General features: G+C 40.9%; 1 protein-coding gene across 1 annotated transcript; it reads left to right on the forward strand.

Moving 5' to 3' along the window:
• Positions 1–902: 902 nt before the first annotated feature.
• On the forward strand, positions 903–11,564 carry acad9 (acyl-CoA dehydrogenase family, member 9). The gene is made up of 18 exons (XM_080000258.1): positions 903–1,082; positions 1,779–1,872; positions 1,957–2,058; positions 2,321–2,427; positions 2,754–2,854; positions 3,548–3,626; positions 4,709–4,883; positions 5,020–5,093; positions 5,494–5,569; positions 6,477–6,547; positions 6,653–6,772; positions 6,903–7,031; positions 7,710–7,789; positions 7,917–8,043; positions 8,251–8,328; positions 9,275–9,403; positions 10,033–10,105; positions 10,423–11,564. Exons 1-18 carry the CDS (start codon positions 936–938, stop codon positions 10,521–10,523), a joined length of 1,863 nt encoding a protein of 620 aa, XP_079856384.1. The 5' UTR covers positions 903–935; the 3' UTR covers positions 10,524–11,564.
• Positions 11,565–11,823: the final 259 nt, after the last annotated feature.

The raw sequence follows: 11,823 nt of genomic DNA on the forward strand, positions 1-11,823 counted from the left end.
ATAGATTTCCACTCCTCAGGCTGTGTCCTCCACGTCAGCAGGCTGCATCGTGATAATGCATGTTAGGGAGAGGGGGGAAAGTCATTTAATGTCAAAATATTATTTGCGTTTGAGAGGCCCATTGAGATTATTTCAGTTTCTTTAGATATATTTATTTCCCTACACATGTTTATTCTTAGTTATTAATACACTGTTTTATAAATATGTTATATGATTAATATTATATATATATATTTGTATGAATACATTTATTATTGCATAAATTACTAATAATTAGTAATTAATAATTAATGAGTTACTTTGTAGTTGTTTTTCATTTAAATTATAGGTTATATATTTTTATTCTATTTTGTTCCTCGGTTTAGCCAATTTCCGTTCCTCAACCCAATAAATCTCAAGTTTTTTTTCAATCCTAAAATAAAATATCCAATATCATAAAATTACAACCGTAAGAGAATGAATTTACTATATATATATATATATATATATATATATATATATATATATATATATATATATATATATATATATATATATATAATACTTATAAAATTATGCTGCGTTCTAGTGACGTCGAAACTCAGAAATCCCCACCTCCTGCTGGGGAAAGTGCAAAGGATTTTTCGTGTTACGCTAACATGAAACTTTTTGTAGCTCGCACAAAATGCGTGTTAGTCTCACAAACAAACACACACTCACTGTCCGCGTTTTCCCCAACGGACGCAATGGAACACGTTTAGCTCGGAGGTGGTCGCCGTCGCACCGAAACGGGCGATCTCCGAGGTCCGACGAAACGCAGCGTCGGCGCCATAGTTTAGCGCGTGGTGCCATCACGTGGTGCAAACGCGAAGCGGGCGGGACGTTGCGCACGTCATCGACGCGCGACGGAATGGGGTGAAAGTTGCCAGCCGCCGCGTCCCGGCGTTGACGGAACCATGAATTTGAGCCGAGTTGTGGTGCGGTCCAAAGCCCTCTACTGTCACCTCAAGTGCACGGGGAGAGCGCAGCACTACCGGGCCATTAAAACCCACGCAAGGAGTCTCGCCTATGCCAAGGATCTGTTCCTCGGACAAGTGAACAAGGTGACCATGTCTTTTTTTGTTGCGGTTTTCCTACCCAAACTGCACCTGTGTACATGTGTTGTGTACACGATCCCAACGTGTTTCGTGGTGGTTGTGCGGCAGTCAAATCATGCTGCATCACATTAGTAGTCAGTAATACACTGTGATGAGTTAAGAAGATGTTCTTTGCCCACAACCAGTTGATGAAATTCAGTATATTAGCAATTCATCTTTTTTTTTTAATTATTATTCTTGCATTCGTGTATATTGGCAAATCTGTTGTATATCTTATTAAACTTTATTATCGTATGAATATTTGTATTTTACCCATCTCGAAATCCTTGTGCGCCTTGCACTTGCCGATTACGTATTCCAGGGTTCTTACCAGGTCCTTGAGGTGCTTTATCTTGGGGGAAAAAAAAGCCCCTTTTATGTTGAAGTGCTTGAAAAGTCCTTGAAAGTAAACGGACTTGGTAGATGACATTGAGATTAATAATACATATAATAGATATACTATAAAAAATAGACAATGAGACTAAAATTATATTTAAATTAACAAAGATCACATTGAAAATGTATTATATTTGATTTACATGAAGTCCTTGTAGATGAAAAATAGTGCTTAAAAAAGTACTTGAAAGTCCTTGAATTAAGTTCTTAATGCCTGAATGAGCCTCCTAAAATTATTAGACAACATTTACACCTTGTCTCCTCTAGGCAGAGGTCTTTCCTTACCCAGAGATCGGAAAGGAAGAATTGGAAGAGATCAACCAGTTTGTTGCACCAGTTGAAAAATTCTTCAATGAGGAAGGTTAGTGGAGAGGAAAAAAGCTTCTGAGTTATTTGAAACAACATGTAACCTTTCGCACTTTAATACTCCCTTTTTTGATTTCAGTTGACTCCCAGAAGATTGATCATGAGGCCAAGATTCCACTAGAGACCCTGAATGGGTTGAAAGAGCTTGGGTTGTTTGGGATCCAGATCCCTGAGGAGTATGGTACGCTTATTTTAGATACTTATTCCAACCTCTCAGACAAATAAATAAACTACAAGTGCTGTTATTTTCTTGGTTTGATTATGACCTCTAGATGGTTGTCATTGTAAAGAGTGAAAGTGTAGCTGGCAGCTACGCAACCCTCAGTATTGAAGACCAAAGCCTTTAATTTGCTTAATTTAGGAGGGAAATGTCACCATCTCCTTGAAGCAGATGCCTGGAGGAGCTTTAAAGCAGACTTGATGTATTCCTTCATTTTCCATAGGGGGACTTGGGCTGTCCAACACCATGTATGCAAGATTGGGGGAGATTATCTCGTTGGACGGTTCTATAGCTGTGACACTGGCAGCCCATCAAGCCATTGGCCTGAAGGTAAATTCTCTTATTTTCAATCAAGTGGGAGATCTTTGACTGGAATTGGTTAAGTTTCAGTCTCTCCAGCTTGAATTGGATGCGATACACTTTGGTCTTGGTCTTGACTCTGTGACCCCCACTCCACCAAAACTTGGTCTCAGCTTGGTTTTTCCTTGGGCGGTCCGGACTGCAACACAAGTGACGCATTCTTAATGTCGGAGTCCAGGAGGGGAATTCAGACCTTTTGAGAAACCTTTTGTCATTGTTTGTTCTGGGATCTGTTATGGTACTTTGGGCTGTTACTGATGAGGTCACAGTGTCATGAGGTGCTTTGTCGTGTCCAGGGAATCCTGATAGCGGGGAATGAGGCCCAGAAGGAGAAGTATCTTCCCAAACTGGCCTCCGGGGAATACGTGGCAGCCTTCTGTCTGACAGAACCTGGGAGGTAAAAGCATGAAAAAGATATATAGTGGTCAACTAGTGGTCTCTTCTCTTAACTAGTTGTCTCAGTAATGGTACTGCTACAAAAGATGACTAATCAACATAATAAAACAAATATGTAGAACTACAACAATCCCACAATCGATCAATCCAAGATACATGAATAACTAAACAAAGAACCACCATGAAATGCAACCAAAACAGAACTAATGTGTTTTTTTCCCCTGTTGCATGCAGGGGCAGGACGCTGCACTATATTTTGACGATCTCTTGAATCATCAGTATAACAATGTAATTCACTATGCCGGATAAATCAATGAAAACACTCTGCACACTAGATTAGTATTACCTGGCGACCTATTTTGATTTGGGTATCAACCCTATGGGGGAACATTTTCAAAAAGTGAACTCTGCCATTTACATAATTTGACAAATTGATTCCTGGGAACGAAGGAGCAGTGTGAAACGTTTGTCGGGGTGCGTAACACACAACTGTTTCTGTCTTTAACAGCTGCTTTGACTGAAAGTCACGTGTTTGAGAATGCATCCATTTTAGGTCATCTTGTGAAACTCCAAATTGTATCCCCTCCATTCACGCTAACACTTTACATTCACCTCTTGCAATACAATTTACTCTCATGCTGTTTTTCCCCTTTAAGTGGCTTAGATTAATTTAGGATTATTGTGTTTGTTTCAGTGGAAGCGATGCTGCCTCAATTCAGACCCGTGCCACACTATCAGACGACGGGAAACACTACCTGCTCAATGGCACTAAGGTGATAAGCAGCATATAAACAGATGTGGTATATCTGATATCTGAATATCAAACCCAAATTATAAGATGGTAATCAATTTATGTTTTATTTCTTGTTTTTATTTATTAATACAATTATATTTAAATATTATTAATAAACATATTTTTTATTATTTAATATTTGTTATATTATTATGTTTTAATTTTATACCTTTTGTTTTCTTAATTTGATGAACCCAACAAGGTTTTTCATTTATTTATAAATTGTATTTATTTATTTTTCCCATGTACCCGCTTTTGCATAATGTCTGTGTCAACCCCGATATACAGTATTTATGTGCGTCAATGACTTGAAACTCTTTTTTTATGCCCAAATCAATCACAACATGAAGATAAACTAGATATGAAGACTTGAGTTGTTCCGATACAAGTATCGGAAATGCCTACGATACAGCCTAAAATGCTGGTTTGGGTATCAGAGAGTCTATGCGCCGATCCGATATCGCGTAATTTATCACGTGATGATTGTTATCTTGAGTAACTGAGACGGTAGTGGGAGCAAACTCCATTTAATCAACACAGTTCACAACACAAAACCAGTCACATAAAGCAGACACTACACTCTTATATGACATTAACGTAAAGCAGAACACAGCGCTGTCACAACAGTGCCACACGTAGCAATGACAGCTCAGGCTTGTTTGCATGTGTAGCGTCATTTTTGCAATATTTTACACTGGAAAATCCCAGCGGTAAAACGGCAATGTGTACAGTATGCAAGGCTTTAGTTTCGAGGGCTGGCAGTAGTGTTGCCAATTTAAACACCAGCGTTCTTAAGTGAAATTGTGGCTGCACATTCTATCGTTTTGAAGTTGCTGTTGAACTACTGTTTTTAACTTTTACCGTAATATTTTAAATGTTAAATGTATTTAATTTCACTAAACTGCGGCTGCACTTTTACACTTTTTTTTAAAGTGTTTTTTCTTATTTATTCCTAGATTTATTTATTGACGTTGACAGGTGTAAAATCGAAAAAAGGAAAAAAACACTTTCCTTTATTTTTTTTAACTCTCCTTTTTATATCTTTGTTTGTCATTTACCCAGATTTGGATTTCCAACGGAGGGATGGCAGATGTGATGACGGTGTTTGCCCGGACCACGGTGGTCGATGCCGAAGGTGTGAAGAAAGATAAGATCTCGGCGTTCATCGTGGAGAGAGATTTCGGGGGCATCACCAGCGGCAAGCCGGAGGACAAGCTTGGCATCCGGGGTTCCAACAGTAAGACTTCCTTTGAATGTCAGACCACGTGGTGTTCATTTAAGACTGAATACTGAGACTAATAGAATAAGAACAACCTCTATTTGGTGCCTTGTCTTGATAACGCCCTCAAACCTTTCCTTGCCAAATCCTTTAGCCTGCGAAGTGGCCTTCGACAATGTTCCGGTGCCGGTGGAGAACATTTTAGGAGAAGTTGGTGGAGGATTCAAGGTAATTCTCTCGATGTCCTTGAGGCGCTTGAAGTGCTTGGATTTCATTCTCATAAATTTAAGTACAGTGATACCTTGGAAATAGGCCCTTTTGTTGCTGAAGTGCTTGAAAAGCCCTTGGGGGAAAAGAAACGCGATAATTGAAGCCTGTGATAACCTGTCCCGCTGGTTTGGTTATTGAAATTGACAATGAGCCAAAGATTATATTATATTTTAATTAATAAAGATAGCATCTAAAATTTGTTATATTTGTTTTGCATAAAATCCTTGAAAATGGAAAAAATTGTGCTTAAAAAAAAGTACTTAAAAGGCCTTGAATTTCATTTTGTAATGCCAGAACGAACCCTGTTCTTTTCCTGTTCGTAATAATGAATTTTCTCACTTGCATCGCGTGTCCACAGGTTGCGATGAATATCCTCAACTCGGGAAGGTTCAGCATGGGCAGTGCCGGGGCCGGAATGATCAAAAAGCTGATAGGTAAAGATTTAGAATAAAGACTGTGCTCATGACAAACAAATTACTACTTTATGACCAATTGGAGAGTTTAGTATCCTTCCCGATATGGCCTAGGCAGGTCTGACTGCTCCCTTTTATTCCCACTGATCTTTCCACTTTTACCAAACGAGGAAGAAACGGATGCAAATGAAACAGGGAACGTTTGCTGCAGATGTCAGACAGACAGACATCAGCTGATGAAATGTTAAAAAAAAAGTTGTTTTTTTAAACCCTGGCAAATAGTGCAGGGGTTCTGTCCAGCTGTGAGCTAACACTAGGAATCATTTAAATAAATAAATAATAGATAAAAATACAGTACAACAATTCCAATTAGACTGGTCAAACTCTGGTATTATGGCTATCGGGCATGTATCTATGGAAAGCCATTTTAACATTTAATCCATAGGAGGAATTAGTCACTTTTTTTTTTTTTTGCTACTTATATTTAAATTACTTGTTGCTATTCCAGCAGTTACTAGTAACTATTTCAGTTTCACTAGTCAAAATGTATCAAGTACTAGAACCTATTTATTAGATGCAAGTAACTATTCAAATTGTAACTAGTAACTATCGCAATGTTTCTAGTAACAATTTGGACAATTTTGTCATTGAATCCTATGGGGCTCTGTGTTTGAGTTATCAAATATTTGCCTCCAACTAATATTTATTACCATTGTTATTAGTATCTATTTAAATGTTACTGGTCACTATTAATTGAGTGCTAGTACTTATTCATAAGTGATTAGTGCTTTTTCCGTTGTTACGAGTAAATTTCTTTGTTTTACAAGTAAAGCTTGGGGAAAACCATTTGAGTGCAAATAATGACTTGCGTAGGCAGCTTTCACCTCTAGTCCAAGCATTGACCTATTCTGTCTTCCTGCCTTTGCAGAATTGACCTCTGAGTACGCTTCGACCAGGAAGCAGTTCAACAAACGTCTCAGCGAATTCGGTTTGGTTCAGGTATGGATCGGCTTCCTACGACCAGAGGCCAATAAATAGGCTACGTTAGTTTCTCTAGTCCAAAACAAATAACTTTTGTCCTTTATTCCACCCCCGCCGTCGCAGGAGAAGTTTGCGGTGATGGCCCTGAACGCCTTTGTTATGGAGAGCATGGCCTACCTGACGGCGGGGATGATGGACAGACCAGGCGTTCCCGACTGTTCTCTGGAGGCTGCCATGGTTAAGGTCAGACCGCCTGTCAAACCAATCTCAGAATCCCGATTCTTCTGTGGTGTCTCTCTGGGGATGTTTCAGAAAACGTCATCAATCTGTTCAACCTGATGTTTTCCCGTTTTTTGCGCCGCGGTGCGGGCAGGTGTTCAGCTCGGAGGGAGGCTGGATCTGCGTCAGCGAGGCTCTGCAGGTCCTCGGAGGGCTGGGCTACACCAAGAACTACCCCTACGAGCGCTACCTCAGGGACTGCCGCATCCTGCTCATCTTTGAGGTATTGTCGTGTTGGCAGTGGCTCAAATGAATGAGGGACCTTTCTGTGGAAATGCCAACAGTACTGTTAACTGGAAGGGGAAAAAACAGCTGATATAGTAAATGTGAGGCTTCAATTTCCATGTTTCCTTCAGTGAAGCGGAGAAAGAAATACTTTGCAATAGTTTTGTTTTGTTTCCGGTATTCAGCGGGAAAACCTGGAAAGAGCAGATGAGTTTTTGCCTTTTGTCGGAGCAGAAAAACCTTTTTATTCAACTTTTTAGAGCAACCGAATCGATTACATTTTTTTTTATTTTTTTTATTATTTTTTTTTGTGTCCGAATCAATACTCATTCAAATAAAGTACATATGAAGACGCATGTAAAATAGAAGACATGTCTATAAAGTACGCTCCGTTTGAAAACGCTTTTAATTTTCATTAAAAGTTCATTCATCTTTGGAGTTACGTGGCTTAAAAGTCTAAATGTCAGTTTTAGAAAGTGAAAAGGCTTTCATGGTATTTTATGTCAAAAATCAAGCATACAAAGTCTTAACTTCTATTTTGAAATAAATTAAAAAAAAAATGGTGTGTGTGTGTGTGCTTATTATTATTTAATTTTTTTATATATAATTTATTTTTATTTGAAGGTTTCTTTCCTTCAAGTATTCATGCCAGAAATTGTACTTTTTGTCTTTACAGGGCACCAACGAAATCCTCAGGATGTACATCGCACTGACCGGGATGCAGTACGCCGGCAAAATAATGACGGGAAAAATAAAGTAAGAGCTTAAACTAAGTGCTTGTGACGCGTTCAAAACCGCACAAAGCTAAACGGCTCTTGGCCCCCAAAAAAAGAAAGAAAGAAAAAAAAAAAAGTCTCTTGATTCCTCTCTGCTCTGAACTCAGGGAGATGAAGAAAGGGAACGTGGGTCTTGCCATGTCCATGCTGGCTAAGAAGATGAAGAGTTCCCTCGGAGGGAGCGTGGACTTGGGTTTGACCGGCAAGGACGGAGTGGTGCACCCTAGCTTGGCGGTGAGTCCATCCCCTTATCTACAACTCTTTGAAAAAGTACTTTTATCGTGTGGTTTATGACGTCAATGGACGATTCTGAAGCGAAAGGGCACAATGTGGTTTGATTGAAGGTGTTCTCGTGGAAAAAGAAAACTACGTAGGATGACAGGTTTGTGTCAGTGGACTGGAGAAAAGTTTGATACATTCACAGTTTATGTTCATTTACAGGATAGTGCAAAGAAATTAGAGCAAAACGTCTTCCTCTTTGGATCCACCGTGGAGAGCCTTCTGTACCGATATGGGAAGGTAAATCCAATTCATGTCACCAGTTTTTGTGTTGCTTTTTTTTTTTTTCTTTTATGAAAATGGTTTTCAGAACCTCAGATCTTGCTTAAATGTTTGTATTGTTTCATACAAACTTCACGTATTTGTATTAATGTACTGTATAATGTGCTCTTCATTTTAAATCCAAACAAACCTTTATAGATCTTAAAGGTTTTTGTGTCATCTGGGGCTTGGGAATATAAAGCATATGTCTGGTGAGTGTAGTTATGCCCTCCGTGTACACTACATGGCATGTGGATCGCTGCTCCTTATGGGACCGATCAGGAAGGAATGATCCCCGTAGAGGCCAAATGGTTCCAGCCACACTTTTACAACTAAGACCAATTAATTTGTCAAAACGGGCTCGTCGAACATCTTTGAGGGTCGGGGGCGAACGGCCTTGGCTTTCCGCTAGATGCTGGAGCTTCGCTGCAGGGATTTACCTCGTTTTGTGTACGGACGCTGGCCGGTTAGCCCCGACTCGCACCTCGGCTCCCATTCCATCCCAGAGGTGTTTGATGGGGCCGAGTTCAAGGTTCAGTGCAGGCCACTCAAGTCACACCGACTGTGACAAAACCATTTCGATATGGACCTCGCTTTGTGCACAGGCGGTGTCGCAGGAAACTGTCAGGTTAAAGCGGGAAAGGGCCTTCCGAGCCAAACTGAAAACACAAAGCTTGAAGCACAGAATCATCTCTGGCTGAAATGGCTCAGTGAGTTCATTAGAAGGGTCCACATGCTTTTTTCTTTTTTCTTTTTTTTGCCCCCATGGAGTTATTGTACATGAATTTGTGTTTTTGTTTCTTTGACTAAACGAAAAACAAACAGGTTTTAGACCCAGACACAGATGAGCGAATTGGTATTCCTCCCCGTTCTGATGTTTCGAGGCGGTTTAACAGTTGACGTGTGCAACGCTGTACTGTTTCAGACGATAGTCGACGAACAGCTGATCCTGAAGAGGGTGGCGGACGTGCTCATCAACCTGTACGCCATGACGGCCGTGATCTCCCGAGCCAGCCGCTCCATCAGCATCGGCCTCCAAAACCACGATCACGAGGTACTCTAACCCGCTATTCACGGCTATTGTTTTTATTTTATTTATTTATTTTTTATTATTTTTTTGGTGGGGTTGTATTTTTATCACAGCGTATTGAGCCGTCCCTGCAAAAGCGGCTGCGGACCACTCGATGGCAGAGAGTGGTCCGCACCCACCCCAATTTAATCAGAAACACTCATGGAGGACAAAGCGGGGAGGAAAAAGACTCCTCAGAAGTGAGATTAAAGCGAGCAGCCGTGTTCTTTGTTACCGTGGGCTTTTCTTTTCCACTTCGCTCGGGTCCTGATGTTTAAACAAAAAAATATATATAAAAGCCGCGTTCCCTCTGGCTTCCAGGCACAAAACGTCAGGCTCTGTGATCGCTTCTCTCCGGCCCTCCCATTTCCTTTCAAGTCTTGAAATGTTTTATAGGTTTTTCTGGCCTGTTGTGTTGTGTTGTGTTTAGGACTCTGGATCGGGGGGAAAATTGCGGCACAGCAACATGTGTAATAAATCGGGATTGAACATATGGTTTCAAGTATCTCGGTCTTGTTCGACTGCTTTGTGAACTTTACTGGTTTAGTTCCTTTTCAATGTTGCATCCTTAGACCTTGACGGATGATAAATACCTACTCTCTCCGTGCGTCTAGGTGCTGCTCGCTAACACGTTTTGCAACGAAGCTTACTACAAGAACAATTACATGATGACTCAGTTACAAAAACGTAAGTATGACCCAAAACCGTAATCAGGAACAGCCCTGTGGATTTTTTTTTTTTTTTTTTTTATAAATTGCATTGTTGTACAAAAGACCTGCATGTGTTGTGGAATTTCCCCACCAACCCCCCACCACCTCACATGCGAACAGCCAGCAACCAATTGTATTGTTTTGTTTTATTCACCGTATTGGTGTCATTTAAATGGGGGGGGGTTTATACAGTTATCCGGTGAAACGGTCCAGATTACAAAAAAAGCCCCATCAGGTTCCATATTCGTCAAAAAGAAGTCTTTGTGTGTTTGATAAAGGTCCCATTTCCTCCAGATTCTCCAGAGAACGACGACGCCAACATCAAGAAGATCGCACAGGCGGTCCTGGACAAGAGGGCGTACATCTGCTCTCACCCGCTCGACAGGACATTCTGAGGCCGTGTGTGTAACCGGCCCTCTGATTGGAGGACGTGGGCAAACTACCACTAACATGTTATCGTTAAAAAAAGAAAATAAAAATAGGGTTTGTCTCGGCCCCATAGATCAGGAGCTTTGCTTTTGTTTGATCGTGTAGATACCGCTTGATAAGTGAAATATGTTGATCATTCCATCAGAATTAACAAAATGAGCTAATAAACCCAGCTGGTCCAAGGGTGCTTATCAAAGCTGACGATTGTGTTTTATTTTATGAAGTTAAACTCAAAGTGCTTCTTATATTTGCAGTGCAGTCTCACAACCGTCTATTTAAGCAATTAACAAGAAGGGGAGGGTGGATGTATTATTTATTGCCCTACTGGGTGTACAGGGCAATGTCTTTGTGGGTTCGGACCTCCACAAGGTTCTTGAAAGGTTGCACGGCCGCTTCGCGTGTCTTAACATCAGGGCCGGGATTGTGAAACGTGTGGGTGTGCCTCTCTTCATCTGTTAGCGGCACAGCTTTCCGCTTGTGGAGGAAGGAGCACGGCAGACAGTATTCCCTAAAAAAAAAAAACAGCAAAAAAACAACTTTATAACTACTTTTAGTTTTTTTTTGTTGGTTTTTTTTTTTTGTCTTGAAGCCATTGGTTCTTTCTCAGAAATCAAAGGGTCATGTAACTGGAGCTTACATGTATCGGTACTTGTTGTACAGGGAATCGTGTCTGGGGATGTAGTTGGTTTTGCAGCTGATGTTGCGCTCGGTGTCGGGGCCCGGGCCCAGGGCGCCGTGTTTCGGTGGCTCTGCGCCGTCATCGCCACTGGTCATCACAGAGAGCGCAGGCAAGGGCTGGAAGGAAAGGTGCGTAATGCAAAGCACACACAGGGTTATGTCTCCTGAAATTGGGACTGGGATTGGTTGGGAAGCGTTTCATGTAATAACCCATCAAAAATGGAAATCTGAACCTTGTATATCAGGCAATAATACATAAAGTAAGGTGCAAAGTTATAGATTCATTGCATATTTAATACATGAATAAAATCTGACATTCAACCACTCAAGAGTGTATATGGTTGTTTTTTTTGCACGGCCATTAGGCCATATCACAGAATTAGAATGTCTGTTAAAGTCTTCTCAATGACTGTCACCAAAGTTGTACCTTAAGCACCAAGCCTTGTTTCCGCAGGGAATATTTCTTTGGTTCGTCTTTCAGCATGTCCTGGAGCTTTCCTTGGCTGCCTCGCAGGTGACACTTGAATTCAGGGACGCGCCCATTGTCCAGTGCCGGCGTCCCACCGCTCGGGAGCAGCCACCTGCTGT

The sequence above is a fragment of the Zeus faber genome (genome assembly GCF_960531495.2).
Source record: "Zeus faber genome assembly, chromosome: 5".
In the NCBI taxonomy this organism is placed as follows: Eukaryota; Metazoa; Chordata; class Actinopteri; order Zeiformes; family Zeidae; genus Zeus; species Zeus faber.

Coding starts and splice junctions, on each gene's coding strand:
- acad9 (XM_080000258.1), top strand. CDS start 936: ATGAATTTGAGCCGAGTTGTGGTGCGGTCCAAAGCCCTCTACTGTCAC. Junction 1,873..1,956: donor AAAATTCTTCAATGAGGAAG/GTTAGTGGAGAG, acceptor TTTTGATTTCAG/TTGACTCCCAGAAGATTGAT. Junction 2,855..3,547: donor TGTCTGACAGAACCTGGGAG/GTAAAAGCATGA, acceptor TGTTTGTTTCAG/TGGAAGCGATGCTGCCTCAA.